This window comes from Mustela nivalis (genome assembly GCF_964662115.1).
Source record: "Mustela nivalis genome assembly, chromosome: 20".
Classification (NCBI taxonomy): domain Eukaryota; kingdom Metazoa; phylum Chordata; class Mammalia; order Carnivora; family Mustelidae; genus Mustela; species Mustela nivalis.
Window position 1 is genome coordinate 8,284,753 of NC_139039.1, and position 13,188 is coordinate 8,297,940.

Below are 13,188 nucleotides of genomic sequence, written 5' to 3' on the forward strand. Positions count from 1 at the left end.
GCCAGGAGGATTGGTTTCTCGGACCTTGTTACCATGGGCGAGCAGTTGGCTCCTCTCTCTGGCGGTGAGTTTGGGATGCGCACTGCGTCCATTCTCAATAGTACACTCAGACGTAAGTTTGGCCAGAATTTGGAGTTGTGTTCTAATTGAATTCAGTCTCCAGTCTCAGCAGATGGTGCAAACTTGGGTTTTTCGTGGGTAATCAAGAGGGGCACTAATGGGGCTCTTTTCCCTGTTCGCACCCCTCCGTAGGAAAGTGGGAATGCCCGTGGCATCAGTGCGAGGAGTGCAGCCGTGCTGCCGTCTCCTTCTGCGAGTTCTGCCCACACTCATTTTGTAAAGATCATGAAGAGGGCGCTCTGGTCCCCTCTGCTCTGGAAGGCCGGCTCTGCTGCTCCGAGCATGACCCCGAGTCTCCTGTGTCCGCAGAATACTGGAGCAAGATCAAATGCAAATTGGAGTCACAAGATCATGGAGAAGAACTGAAAGAATAAATGGGTGGTGATTTTCTTTTTCTTTTTCTTGAGATGGAAAAAAAAAGGAAAAGAAACAAGTGACTCGGTGGCACGTCAGCAGGAGAAAGCTGCTGCCCTGCGCATAGCCCCTTCCCCGGGCGCCGCCTTGTGGCCGTGTGCGCTGGGGCCAGACACACGCGGGTAGAAGCAGGTGGCGGGGCTGTTTTTCTGTTTTGTGGGTTGGGGATTCTTTCGTGGCCGGTCAAATTCCCTTGGTCTTCTCTTGCCTTCTATTATGCTTCATGCCTTTGCAGCGGGGAAAAAAGAGATGTCTTCACTCTGAAAACAGCGAAGAGAAAAAGAAATTTTGTTAATGAGATAAATTTTAAGTCTAGGATGTGTTCCTTGGGTGTAAAAAGCAAAAAAGTAGCCCTCATTCCTTTATTTATTTTCATTTTTTAAAACTCTGGAGAAGTGTAGTTCAGGTAGTCTATTCAGTGTGCGTGTGCGTGTGTGTTTGAAGTAGCATTTGGAGCAGGCCCTCTAGAAAAGGCTCTGATGGCCTTTATATACCTCTCCGCTGAGCAGTAGGCAGGCTCACTTCTCTTTCCTCCCAGATGTCTTTTCTTGGCTCAGAGAAGGGCGCTGTGCGAGTCCTGAATCTGGCCTCTTGAAAACAAAATGCCTCAGTGGATTTTACCCTCAGTGGTTTGCACCTAGGCCAGCTTTGTGATGGGATACCTTTACCTAGAAAGGTAGATAATGTGGTTTTTGGTTCTGGGGGAAGACAGAAACAGGTGCCCTCACTGAGTTTGAAATGTTTTCCACTGTGGACATTTTTGATGAAGTGTGTTTATGTGGAGGTGAATGCAGCATTGGAGTGGTCGTGCCTGTTGCTCCAACATGTGGACAGAGGCAGCTGAAGGGAGATGGAAGGCCCAGACCCAGAGTTGGCTCATTCTGTGCAGTGTAACGGAGCTGCTAGTCTGACCTGGAGAGTATTATGGGCATTTCCTTTCCTGTCTCTGCTTCCCTCCCCAATCAAACATTCCCTGTCTGCTGGCCACCGGCTGGCCGTATTTCCTTGTGAAAACAACACAAGCAAGTCACAGTTGTATCTGAGTAGGTCTTTTTGGTTTAGTTCCTCATTTGGGGGGGTGGAAGGGGTAGGGACAGCTCCCAGTTATATGTAAACAGTTCCTGTTTAGTATTATCTACTAATTAAAATTGCCCCACTGAGGAAGGGGAAGTGCTTCTACAGGGTGTATAAGAGCCACACAAACACACTCTGTCTTAGGAAGCACTTAGGGAAGCTCCCAAGAAAGCAGTGTTAGCAAAAATGGTTGGCTGTGACGCTTGGATCTCCTAGATGCCAATGTACCAAGATGTCTAACCACAAAGTTCACTTGCATTTAATGCTTTGGAATATGTATATTCCAGTAGTCCTTGTATGAACTAATTAGTAATGTCAGACGTTGTCACACTGTACTAAGTAGAATTCTAGGGCTAGCTTGAATGAACGTTAACCTTCTCTGTGAATTTTGACTGCTTCCAATTGCTGGTACCTGGTGGCATTTATTTTCCCTCAAGAAGCACCGAGGAACCTTCGGAAGGGAGGGAGGGGAGATGCTCAGCCATGTTCCTTCAGTTCTGTGCGTTCCTTTTTTCTTATCAGTTTAGAGTTCTTCTCTGGAAAAAAGAAAAAAAATAGCTGTTTTGTGCCTCTCTCTCTCTCTCTTTTTTTTTTTTTTAAATGTAAATGTGCAATTGAACTGGATTTTCTCTTGTTAAAAAAAACATAAAACAAAAAAAAAATATATCACACTACAATTCCTTTACTTAAGCTCCTAAACTGCCATTTGCCTGATTCCAGCAATTAATTCTGAGGTAACTTATAGAGCCTCCAGGAATTCTCTTGATTAGATATGGTCCCAGGAGAAAGAGCAAAATGGAAAATGCTGTGCATGTTACCAGATCGAATCGCTACCAGTAACGTGCAGCACAGCGCACCAAAACACTAAACTTTGCTCTTGAGCAACTATATAGTTTGATATCCTTTTAAAAAATAATTTAAGAAAATCTAGGTTTTATCATACTAAAACTTTATTTTATATATATATATGTGTGTGTGTATATATATATATATGAGATAAATGTTTGCTTTTTTAAACTTACTAATATGAAGGATTTCTTTTAACATTCAAAATATAACTCTTGTTGAAACCGTATCCCACATGAACTCTTCTCTTCTTGCTTTGTTTTGGACTTAGTGCTATTTAATATCTGATGACTTTTATATGGTAAGCCAGGGTCCATCCATATACTTACAAATACCTTAGGTTTCAATATTTTCATGCAGCTTCCTCATCATGTCACATTTTGTCATAATGGCTCTGCTGAGATTTTTAAATCTTTTTTTTGGGGGGGGGGGGTGGGAGGGTACCTAACAGGATCATTCTGCCATTTCAGAAATTAGGGTAAAAAACAAAATAGCTACTAACTACAGCTCTGGAGGCTTCATCCAGGAGTGCTCTTTAGTGGTCCAGAAAGAGGCTTTCGTCCCGCCAGTGGCCCAGAGCTCTCCTCACACCTCCGTGGCGTCACGACCAACTTGTTGTACGTATCTTTGTATCTTCACGTTGCAGGCTGTGGAAGCGGAAAGCCGGGGAGAAAGCTGTGCTTCCCGTGCGCAGCGTGTGCACGCACCGTGCTTGCCTGCGCCTCACCAACCCGGTGGGCCAGAGGACATGTTGCTCTCTTGTGGTCTGTAGTTGGTTTTGTTAACTTTCAAATCCGTGGTCAGAGCAGAAATGGTTTGGGTTTTATTCTTGTCCAAAAATGAGATAAAGCATCATGGGATAATGGTGGGTTTTCTTTGTTTGTTTTTTAGCCTCATATTACTTCTTTGGAAAAAGTGAATGTAAAGTTTTTGATAATCAGCATAAAGCTTCAGAAATCTGTTGGGTTACAACTGTAGAGGAAATGGGCCCTCCCGGCATGCACGGTGCAGACAGGGGCTGGCCCGTGGCCAGTAGCAGGGTCAGGAGGGTTGCGGTCACCTGCCCCTCATTCCTGGAAGGCCAGTACGGCTGGAGGAAGTGATTCTCTTCTTTAATATCTAATCAGGGTTAGAGTCAGGAGGGAGGTGGGTTTTATTTTCATTTTTATCTTAACAAATTCCCACTCTACCTTAATTCTCTGAAATGATCTGGCCTGAGCTATAGAATAGGCCGACTTTTTGAATCACTGAAACTTGGAGCTCTCTGTGTGTTCAAGTCGGGAACAAATGTAAAAACTAAAATAATAATAATAATAATGGGGGTGTGGCTCTGAGCTCCCTTCTGCTATTTCCACATAATACTTGGAAACATGCTTGTAAATAATGTTTTGAAATTCTGAGATAACCATGTAAAAGACTTTCAGAGCAGGCAGGCTGTTGGACAAGTTTCTCTCCTGGCTCATGAAGTAGTTTCCTTTTGGCCTTGCTGCGCAGTCTGTGTTCTAATCAGGGTCAGAGCCAGCCTGGACGGCAGAGGGCAGCCCTACAGAGCGTCATCACTGGGCGCCCCAGGTTTATGGCTGGTCCTTCATTTCATTGTTAAGTACAAAGCTTCCTTTAGCATTCACCTTGAAATCAGGGAGCTGCCAAATGCCATGTCCCGAGAGAGGATAAGGACACAGGTTGTGGTAGAGCCCTTTGGGCTTGGGAAGCTCACCTGGGAGGAGGTGCGATGCCGCTGGCAAGTGGCTTTACTGCCAGGTGGAGCAGATTCGACTTCCGGAGTTGGCCAGGTTGCTGCACACACAAAGTGATCATTTGGAACGATTTCCGTTGGCCTAGACCACTTGCAGTTGCTCCCTGGTTGTCTGTAAACCGAGAGGAGAGCTCGCCTCCATTTTCAGCTAAGCTAGGGAGAGATCTGACTAGACGGCTTTGCCATGTATTAACGAATATTGAAAAGTTGGAAATGTGTACATACTGAAATCTACCAACTTTTCCCCGGGGCGGGGTACAGGAAGAAAAGGGGGTTAGAACAGGGTGAGGGAGGGGGATGACAATGTTTACCACAGGTACCAAGTAGTCACTTTAACAGTGAGACCTCGGCCTCATTGAATTCAGGTTTTTTAAGTACTTGAAACTCTTCAGATTCCCCTTATTTTACAGTTATTTTTAAATTTATGAAGTAGAAAGCATTCTTTTGTATACTGTTTTGAAAACAAATAGCCTAGTCTCTTGTCCTCTTCAACTTGGATTAAAGGCAAAGTTCTGCGAGTGGGATGGAGTGTCCACAGCAGATAGCTCAGATTTCGTGTATACATTCGAGGGAGAGACTCTTGCATGAAATACCAGCATTTTTATGAGTATTTGCCATGTGTGTTCTTTCTCTTGTATTTTTGTCAACCCCATCCCTGTGCAGCTCTTCTTTTCTTTTAATATATATGCCTGTGTAGGGGAAAAAACAAAAATTTGCACTTACGTTATACTCCTGAAACGCAGGGTGGCGTCTGTGTGTGTTTCAGAAACCATTTCCGTTCTTTTCTCCGTCAGTCCATTGCTTAAGTGACAAGTTCAGGTGCTTGTGGCACAGATGTGTGTATGGTGGGGAGGAGGAGAGCAGCCTGCCCTTCTGTAGCCTGTGAAAGTCAGTTACATGTAAGAAAAAGTGAAAAAGATGAACAGTTGCCAAAGTCATTTATTCAGTCCTTAGTTTTCTTATGTGACCCTCCGGATCTGCGAGTTGGCAGGCAAGCCCCCTCAGGTGCCGCCCCCCCCACCTGCCACAGACCTTCGATGTATGCACGCGGGGTGCGCAATGTCCATCAGATCACCGAGACGAGGTATGTATGAGGTGTTCTTGTCAGGTTAGGAGTGGACTGGATACAATTTACTTTTTACTCTGTTGTTATTAATACTGCTCTTTATCTCATTTGTGCTGTCACATACCCTCTGTTAAAAAAGAAAATCACATTGCCTCTGATGACCAAGATGCTAAGTGATGATTGATACTAAATGATGATTACAACTGGCTAAATAAGATCCTTTTTCTATACAAGGGTGTGTGCATAATTGGAATTGATAGGAGAAATTCATTTGTAACCACTTGTGATATTGCACAGCAAACACAGATACCTACAGATTGTTTTCTTTTTCTTGTGATCTTTATCTATGATAATGACCTTTGTAGATTGGTTATTTCTGTACTTTGTTTATCTGTAATAAATTTGTAGATCCTGTGAAATGTTATTTTGCCTAAATCACTTGAGACTTGAGTCTTTAATAACAAAGCATCAATATTCACTAAAGTCAATCTCTTTTGAGTTTCTGTGACTTGGCTAGAAGCTCTTGACACTAAGGGATTAGTGTTCATTTTCCCTGGGGGGCGTTCCACTAGGGCATTACTGTATAATGACTTGATGTTGCCACATAGACTTCAAGATATATGATATTTTGGGGGTTTTGTTGAATGGCCTATGTTTTACTGCATAGTGTGAAACGTGTAAAGCTTGGTTAACCTGTATATAGATAGCTTATTGTTGACTAGTTATAGTATATTTAGGATTGCCTGGAATTTTAAGCTTCTTACTACTGTGTGTGCTGGTAGGAACATAAATTTTTGTACATTATATTTACTGAGATGTTGCCTTTTTTTATTTTACAAATACTTTGGAATTCAGATGTGTTTTTTGCTTCCATGAGGATTAATTTGGAAAGGTTCTTAATGACATTCCACTGATTTCAGATTTTGCTTGAGATTGACTTCAATAAATTGTCCTGTATGTTCCAAATCAAACTGTGGACTTACTTGTTCATTGCCTGTAGTTTCTTGCCACAACTGCTGGGCGAGAGGTCATAGTGGGGAGAGCAGGCACCCGGGGCCGGCCAGTGACCCGAGGTCCTTCAAAATGCTGTCGCAAATGAGCTTGGAGCCGATAACGTGGGGTTTGGTCGTGTTTTCACGGAGGGAAAGTCCTTGGAGAATGTTGCTTCTTGCTCAGTGTGGTGGGAGACTATGGAGCGAACGGCGGGAAGGGGAGATGTGCGTCACTCTCATCCCGGCGACTTGGCCGACTCCGCCGGGGCCTGCGGGTCGGCCAGACGCCGGGCGCCGGCTCGTGGTCGGTGTCCCCTGGAATGGCGGGAATGGCTCTGCGGGCGCCTCCTTCCTGCCGCCAGCTGGGGCTCTCAGAGCGGCGCCGAGGGATGACCCGCCAGGGCAGGGAAGTGGCTGCAACGCCTTCCTCGGGTGCAGTTCGCCCAGCGTCCGCCAGCCCGCGCCCCCGCGCCGCCGAGGCCCGGCCCCCCACTGCCGCCGGGACGGCCCTCCCCGGGGCGGCCTCGCCTCCCGCCGCCGCCGCCGCCGCCAGAGCTGCCACGTCAGCGCGGCGTTTGGCTGACGGCAGGATGGGGAAGGTGGCGGCCCTCGGTGCCGAGCTGGGCGTGCGGCTCGCCCTGTTCACGGCCTTCCTGTAAGCGTCCTGCCGCTCGAACCCCGCGGCCCGCACCCTTGGGCCCCCCCCCCCCGCCCCAAGGCGGCAGGAGGCCGGCAGCTCCTGCCTGCCTCGGCCCGGGGCTCCCAGTGCGGGGGCGGGGGTGGGGGCAGCGGTGGGAAGTCCCGACGAGCGGCTGGAGGCCGGAAGCAAACCAACGTGCTCTGCACATTTTTGTTTCCCCTCTAGGGTAACGGAGCTCCTCCCTCCCTTCCAGAGGCTGATCCAGCCGGAGGAGATGTGGCTTTACCGGAATCCGTATGTGGAAGCCGAGTATTTCCCCACCAAGCCCATGTTTGTGCGTAGAGAACTAGCCTTCCTTCTGACCCTTAATGTTTAGGACGAGCTCGATGCTAGGGAGCAGGGCGTGGTCCGTCTGGCTCCAGGGTGATCTGGAGAGCGTCTTTCGTGGGGAGCGTCTTGCTCCCTTAGATGAGGGGCTCAACTTCTTGTTTCCTTATGATAACGACCCAAATTGAGAGCGCAAGATGCCAGTTTTGGCCCAAAAGACAGGTACTGTGAGCTCTGCTCCTTAGGATGGATTGAGGTACTGGTCACTTAAGAGCAATGGCTGATGGCCGTGGCGTTCCTGGTGGAGCAGGTGCTGCCCCGTCAACCCACAGACGCTGCCACTGCGTACACTGACAGGGCCCCGCTAGGTCTGACCTGTGACGACTTCTGTTCCCTCCATTCCTCCTCCTTGTTGGCACTGCTTGAACCACTAGCCATGTGGTTTCACTGGGGGTTTGGTTTGGGTTTTTTTTTTAATCTCTACTATCTTCTGTTTCAGGTCATTGCATTTCTTTCCCCACTGTCCCTGATCCTCTTGGCCCGATGTCTCAAGAAGGCTGGTGCGACCGACAGCAAACAAGCCTGCCTGGGTAAGAATGAGCCCTCTCTGACTGGGCTGGTCTCTGTCTCCTCAGTGCTGGCATCTCAGCCACTGGAGGTGTGACCTCTGCCTGTGGAGGCCACGGAGTTCTATGTTCCTACAGCTATCCTGTCTCCCCTGTACCCGCGTTGTCACCCGTGAGAAAGCTGGCACTCTGAGAACACAGTTGACCTCCGAGGTGAACAATGTGCTGAATGACTGGTACCCCAGAAATGGATTCGGCCTAGTCCAGAAGCGCTCTCTGTACTCCACCACGTTCAGGCCTAGAATGATTTTTCTGCTCAGCTCTGGCTAGAGCCTGACCGTTCCTATCTCAAAAAGACCATGGCTGGTGCGCTGGCGTGGCTCAGTCGTTAAGCGGCTGCCTTTGGCTCAGGTCATGATCCCAGTGTCCTGGGATTCATCCCTGCATCGTGCTCCCTGCTCTACGGGAAGCCTGCTTCTCCGTCTCCTACTCCCCTGCCTCTGTTCCCTCTCTCACTGTGTCTCTCTCTGTCAAATAAATAAAAATAAATTTTATTTTAAAAAAATTTTATTTGACAGACAAGAGCAGGAACACGAGCAGTGGGAGTGGGAGAGAGAGGGGGGAAGCAGGCTCCCTGCTGAACAGGGAGCCCGATGTGGGACTCGATCCCAGGACATTGGGATCATGACCTGAGCAGAAGGCAGCCACTTAATGACTGAGCCACCCAGGTGCCCAATAAATAAAATCTTTAAAGAAAAAAAAAAAGACCACAGCTGCTCTCTTGATGAGACCATGATCATGCAAGCCCTCCTAGGCAAAACCCACTAACAGTAAGTTTCTTTATTTTCCAGCTGCCAGCCTTGCCCTGGCTCTGAACGGTGTCTTTACGAACACAATAAAACTGATCGTGGGCAGGTGAGTGACCAGAGTCTGCGCCCCGGTGCCTGCCTCAGGCCTCCCATCTGCAGGAGGTAGTTACTGGCGTGGCACCACCCACCGTCTTCCTCCCCCTCTCGGCAGCCTCAGTCTGACCTTGTTCTCTTCACCTAACATGGCCTCCCTCCCCTATAGCTGTCCTGTGGGTGACACTTGTGGACTCTTTCCTGGCCTGAACAGTGTTTCCCGCTGACCAGCACAGCAGGGTCATTGTCCACTAGAATACCCCGAAACTGCAGTGTGACTTGCTCTTTGCCCTAAAAAATCATCGTGTGCTGGACTGCCCCCCCCCCCGCCCAAATGTAGACCCTGGAAATAAAGCTTTTCTTTCTACCCTAATCCAGTTTCATCATTTTACCTGGGACACTATTTGACCAACTGTGAACAGGATTACAGTATCTGATACAACCAAAAAATAATTTCTGAAGTTAAGGGATCTGTGTTGAGACCGTGTTTATTTTTTCAGGCCGCGCCCAGACTTCTTCTACCGCTGCTTCCCCGACGGGCAAGCCCATTCCGACTTGACGTGCACAGGGGAGAAGGACGTGGTGAATGAGGGCCGCAAGAGCTTCCCTAGTGGACATTCTTCCTGTATGAATACCGCGTGGGCTCAGCTTTCTTGGGGTCACTGAGTTTAGCTTAGGAAGCTTATGAGGATGGGGCCACCTCACTACTCTTGTTCTCGTATCTGAAAACTAGAGAATCCCCTCCTTTAGTAACCCCAAGATTCCATAGCCTGATCCTCAAATATTAGGACAGACGTTCAAGGATAGAGGAAGTCGTTTACCTTCATGAGATATGAACATTTTATGAGTCTTGTATTATTTATCTAGATCCCACAATCTGGTACTTGTTAGAAAAATATTAACTAACCTTTATTGAAGGTGCTTTGGAAAGCATTTTTTATTCTCTCTTTTGGTATCATAGTAGCCCAAAGAAATGGATACTATTATTTTTATGATTCCTATTTATACATCAGGAAACTAAGGCATCAAGAAGTAACCCTACTCAAAGTCCTACTGCTAGTATTCCAAACACTATTCCCAAGGGTAAATATTATTAACTTTGGGACACACAATAAAGTTCTTCATTTTTCCTTCTGTTTCCTCCTCATCGATGATCTGTACCACAAGTGTACCCAAAAAGGATAAAGCACGTCTATGCCCCCAGCCACCTGTCTGCAAATGAGCAAGGGAGCTTCCTTTAAAAGACATCTGCTTACTGGTCTTCCCTCTTCTAGTTGCATTTGCTGGTCTGGCCTTCGCTTCCTTCTACCTGGCAGGGAAGTTACATTGCTTCACACCACAAGGCCGTGGGAAGTCTTGGAGGTTCTGTGCCTTTCTGTCACCTCTCCTCCTTGCATCTGTGATTGCGCTGTCCCGCACATGTGACTATAAGCATCACTGGCAAGGTAAGCAGGGTATTCCTGCCATGTAAGTCTGCATGTTTCACCTGCCGCTGTAGCCCTAGCATTTGGCACGGAGACGCTGACTCTGTTAAATGAATCAACAGTTGAGTATGGGATAGTCTGGGTTTGTGAACCAAGTTTCCTTTTAAAGAGATTACCAAGGAGAAATGTCCCAATTTTTCCGTTATTTTCTAGCATCATAGGTTCAGAATAAACTAAGAATTTTTTTCCCCTCTAAGAAATTTTTTACAACAAACCTCAAAGGTCAATTTATTTACTATCTTAAAATAAAAATCAAGTTTGTAAAAAAAAAAAAAAAAAAAGTTCATCATCATGAGATTTTTGTTCAGAAACTAAAATTCAAGAAAATATAAAACTGTAGTTAAACCAAAGAAATTTGTTCAATGATATAATAAAACATCCAGATTACAGAGTATCTTCACATAAAACCCATAATTAAAAACAAAAGCTGATAATATTGCCCAGAAGTTCTTAGGAGCCCTGTTTTAAAGAATAAGCTGATTTTCTTTAAAGGGCAGCTCCTGTACAGTTTATTACTTCCTCTAGAACTCTTTAAATGGTGAAAAAGGGGTTAATAGCAGTAAGTGAAACTTTTGTTATTTTGAATATTTTAAAAATTCAATCTAGTGGGAGGTGGGGGGGGATGGGGTAACTGGGTGATGGGGATTAAGGAGGGCACATGATGTGATGAGCTCCGGGAATTATATGCAACTGATGAGTCACTGAATTCTACCCCAGAAACTAATGATGTTCTATATGTTGGCTAGTTGAATTAAAAAATTTTAGTCTATCCTTGGAAAAAGATTGAGACTTATTAAAGATGTGGATTTTTAAAATTTTATTTATTTTAAGAGACAGTGGGGAGAGGCACAAAGGGCAGAGGGAGAAGCAGGCTCCCTGCTGAGCAAGGAGCCCAATTTGGGGGGGTGGGGGGTGGATCCCAGGGTCATGACCTGAGCCACCCTAGCGCCCGCAAGTATGTGTTTTGACTTGGTGTTTAGGAAAGAACCTGAAGATAATCCTGTTAACTATATGATAAAATTGAGAAAGCCTAAAGAAACCATAAACCTGAAATTGAGGTTTTTTTGCACCCAAACAAGTAGAGTTAACCTTGAGGGCCAACTTCTCTATATCGGTGTCCCCCACTGTACCGCACTTCACAGAGAATTGTGTTTTACTAATGGAAGGTTCTAGCACCCTACACTGAGCAGGTCTGTCAGTGCCATTTTTCCAACAGCATTTGCTCACCTCATGTTTACATCGTATTTTGCTAATTCTTATAGTGTTTTAAATATTTTTATTATGTTTATTATGGTGATCTGTGATCAGTGATTATGACTGGCTGAAAGCTCAGATGATGGTTAGCATTTTTTAGCAATTAAATATTTTTTAATTAGGTATATACTTTTGTTTAGATCTAGCGCTATTGTACGCTTTAGTAAACTACAGGATAGTGTTAACATAACTTTTATATGCACTGGGAAACCAAAAATTCATCCTACTTGCTTTACTGAGGTACTCGTTTATTGCAGTGATTTGGAATCAAACCCTCAATATCGGTGTGCCAGTACTGCGTGGTGTTTTAACATGATTTGAGATCCAGTATGATTAAGAAAGTACCTTATCTCCTCTCTTTTAGATGTACTAGTTGGATCCATGATTGGCCTGACATTGGCCTATGTCTGCTACAGGCAGTATTATCCTCCTCTGACGGACGCAGAATGTCATAAACCATTTCAGGACAGACTTGGACTGCCCACGGCACAGAAGCCTGGTGACCCTTATCATTTTAGTATTTAGAAATTAGAACTACCTCAATGGAGATTAGGTGCGGCAGCCCCTCTAAACTGCCCAAGACAAGAATGTCTGACCTGTTAACTCTTAAGAGATACAGGTGAGGACACAGCACTTCATTCTGTCTCCATATGGTTATGCAGTTTTGCTCACATGGATTTGTCATGAGTCCAGGTTCAAGGTTCATTTTCACGACTCTGTGCCACACATTCTGATAAAAAGATCTTCCAGTAGTCCGGTAGATTGGTATCCCAGGATCTACAGTGTTTCACATTTAACTTAAATGCCATTCTTGAAGGATCTTTCACAAAGAAGCCTTTACATACCCTAGAACCCACAGTTAAATTTCTACTTTCCATAGCTCAAACTCTTCAAACCCAGGGCACGACCAACTAAATTATTTTGGTTCTGTTTACTTTCTCTAGTGACAATTCCGTCAAGCTTTAAATAGGAAAATGTCCAGTTCTGGCTTCTTTACCGCCTTACACATGTGTCTTATCTAAGTCTAACCAACACACTGCTGTCCATTTTGAATCCTGTGGGCATAAATTATTTACTGAACCTGTGAATAATTTTTTAAAATGGTAAAGACAAATGAGGTGGAAATCATTAGTTGCTAGTATTGAAACCACACTCCTGAACTGTGTTCATGAGCCACTTTCCATCCATGTATGACTGAAGATCTGCCCAAATGCATCAATTCTGCAACTGGCTAAGGCAGGAAAGAATGTTCTTGTCTGGAGAACAAATGAACTTTTTCTGTCCCTTCTTCATAATGGGATATAAGGAACAATTACAGGACATCACCAGAACTGATGCTATTGGACCAACAACTGCCCTTCTCTTGGTGATTATACTTTAAATATGACCTTGTCTGATGTGTTTCTTTCTATATTTTCAGTGTATCTTTTTCCTTCAATAAATGTGACAAAGAAAATGGTGAACGTGGATGTTTTTGGTACGTAAAGTATCATTCAAGCGCTGGAAAATTTCCGAAGTAAAACACTGGATTCCCCATCTGACATAAGTGATACAACTAAGCCATAGTAGAGGCTGATATCTGTAAATATTGAATAGTCTCAGTGCTGACTTTGTAATTGCTATGCTTTAAATTCTGAACTACATCTGCCTATGATCATGAAAACACCAGTCAAGGGAAAAGAACTTAAATATTAGTTCTTCACCCCAAACTTCTTTTTTAATGAGCTTTAATAACATAAAGGGGAAG

At 45.2% G+C, this 13,188-nt stretch overlaps 2 protein-coding genes across 5 annotated transcripts in view; both read left to right on the forward strand.

Moving 5' to 3' along the window:
* Window positions 1-6,247, forward strand: part of NSD3 (nuclear receptor binding SET domain protein 3) — a 125,913-nt gene extending 119,666 nt beyond the window's left edge. For all 3 annotated transcript variants that reach the window (XM_082715404.1, XM_082715405.1, XM_082715406.1), the window contains one exon: window positions 253-6,247. In XM_082715404.1, the coding sequence (XP_082571530.1) occupies window positions 253-494 (242 nt within the window). In that variant the 3' untranslated portion in view covers window positions 495-6,247. The remainder of the gene's footprint in view (window positions 1-252) is intronic.
* Window positions 6,248-6,262: 15 nt separating this feature from the next.
* On the forward strand, window positions 6,263-12,897 carry PLPP5 (phospholipid phosphatase 5). Of its 2 annotated transcripts, XM_082715439.1 has the most exons (7): window positions 6,263-6,923; window positions 7,134-7,242; window positions 7,735-7,825; window positions 8,653-8,716; window positions 9,204-9,328; window positions 9,978-10,148; window positions 11,806-12,897. In XM_082715439.1, exons 1-7 carry the CDS (start codon window positions 6,589-6,591, stop codon window positions 11,964-11,966), a joined length of 1,056 nt encoding a protein of 351 aa, XP_082571565.1. In that variant the 5' UTR covers window positions 6,263-6,588; the 3' UTR covers window positions 11,967-12,897. The 2 variants fall into 2 exon arrangements, with proteins under 2 accessions (XP_082571565.1, XP_082571566.1); XM_082715440.1 differs by lacking the exon at window positions 9,978-10,148.
* Window positions 12,898-13,188: the final 291 nt, after the last annotated feature.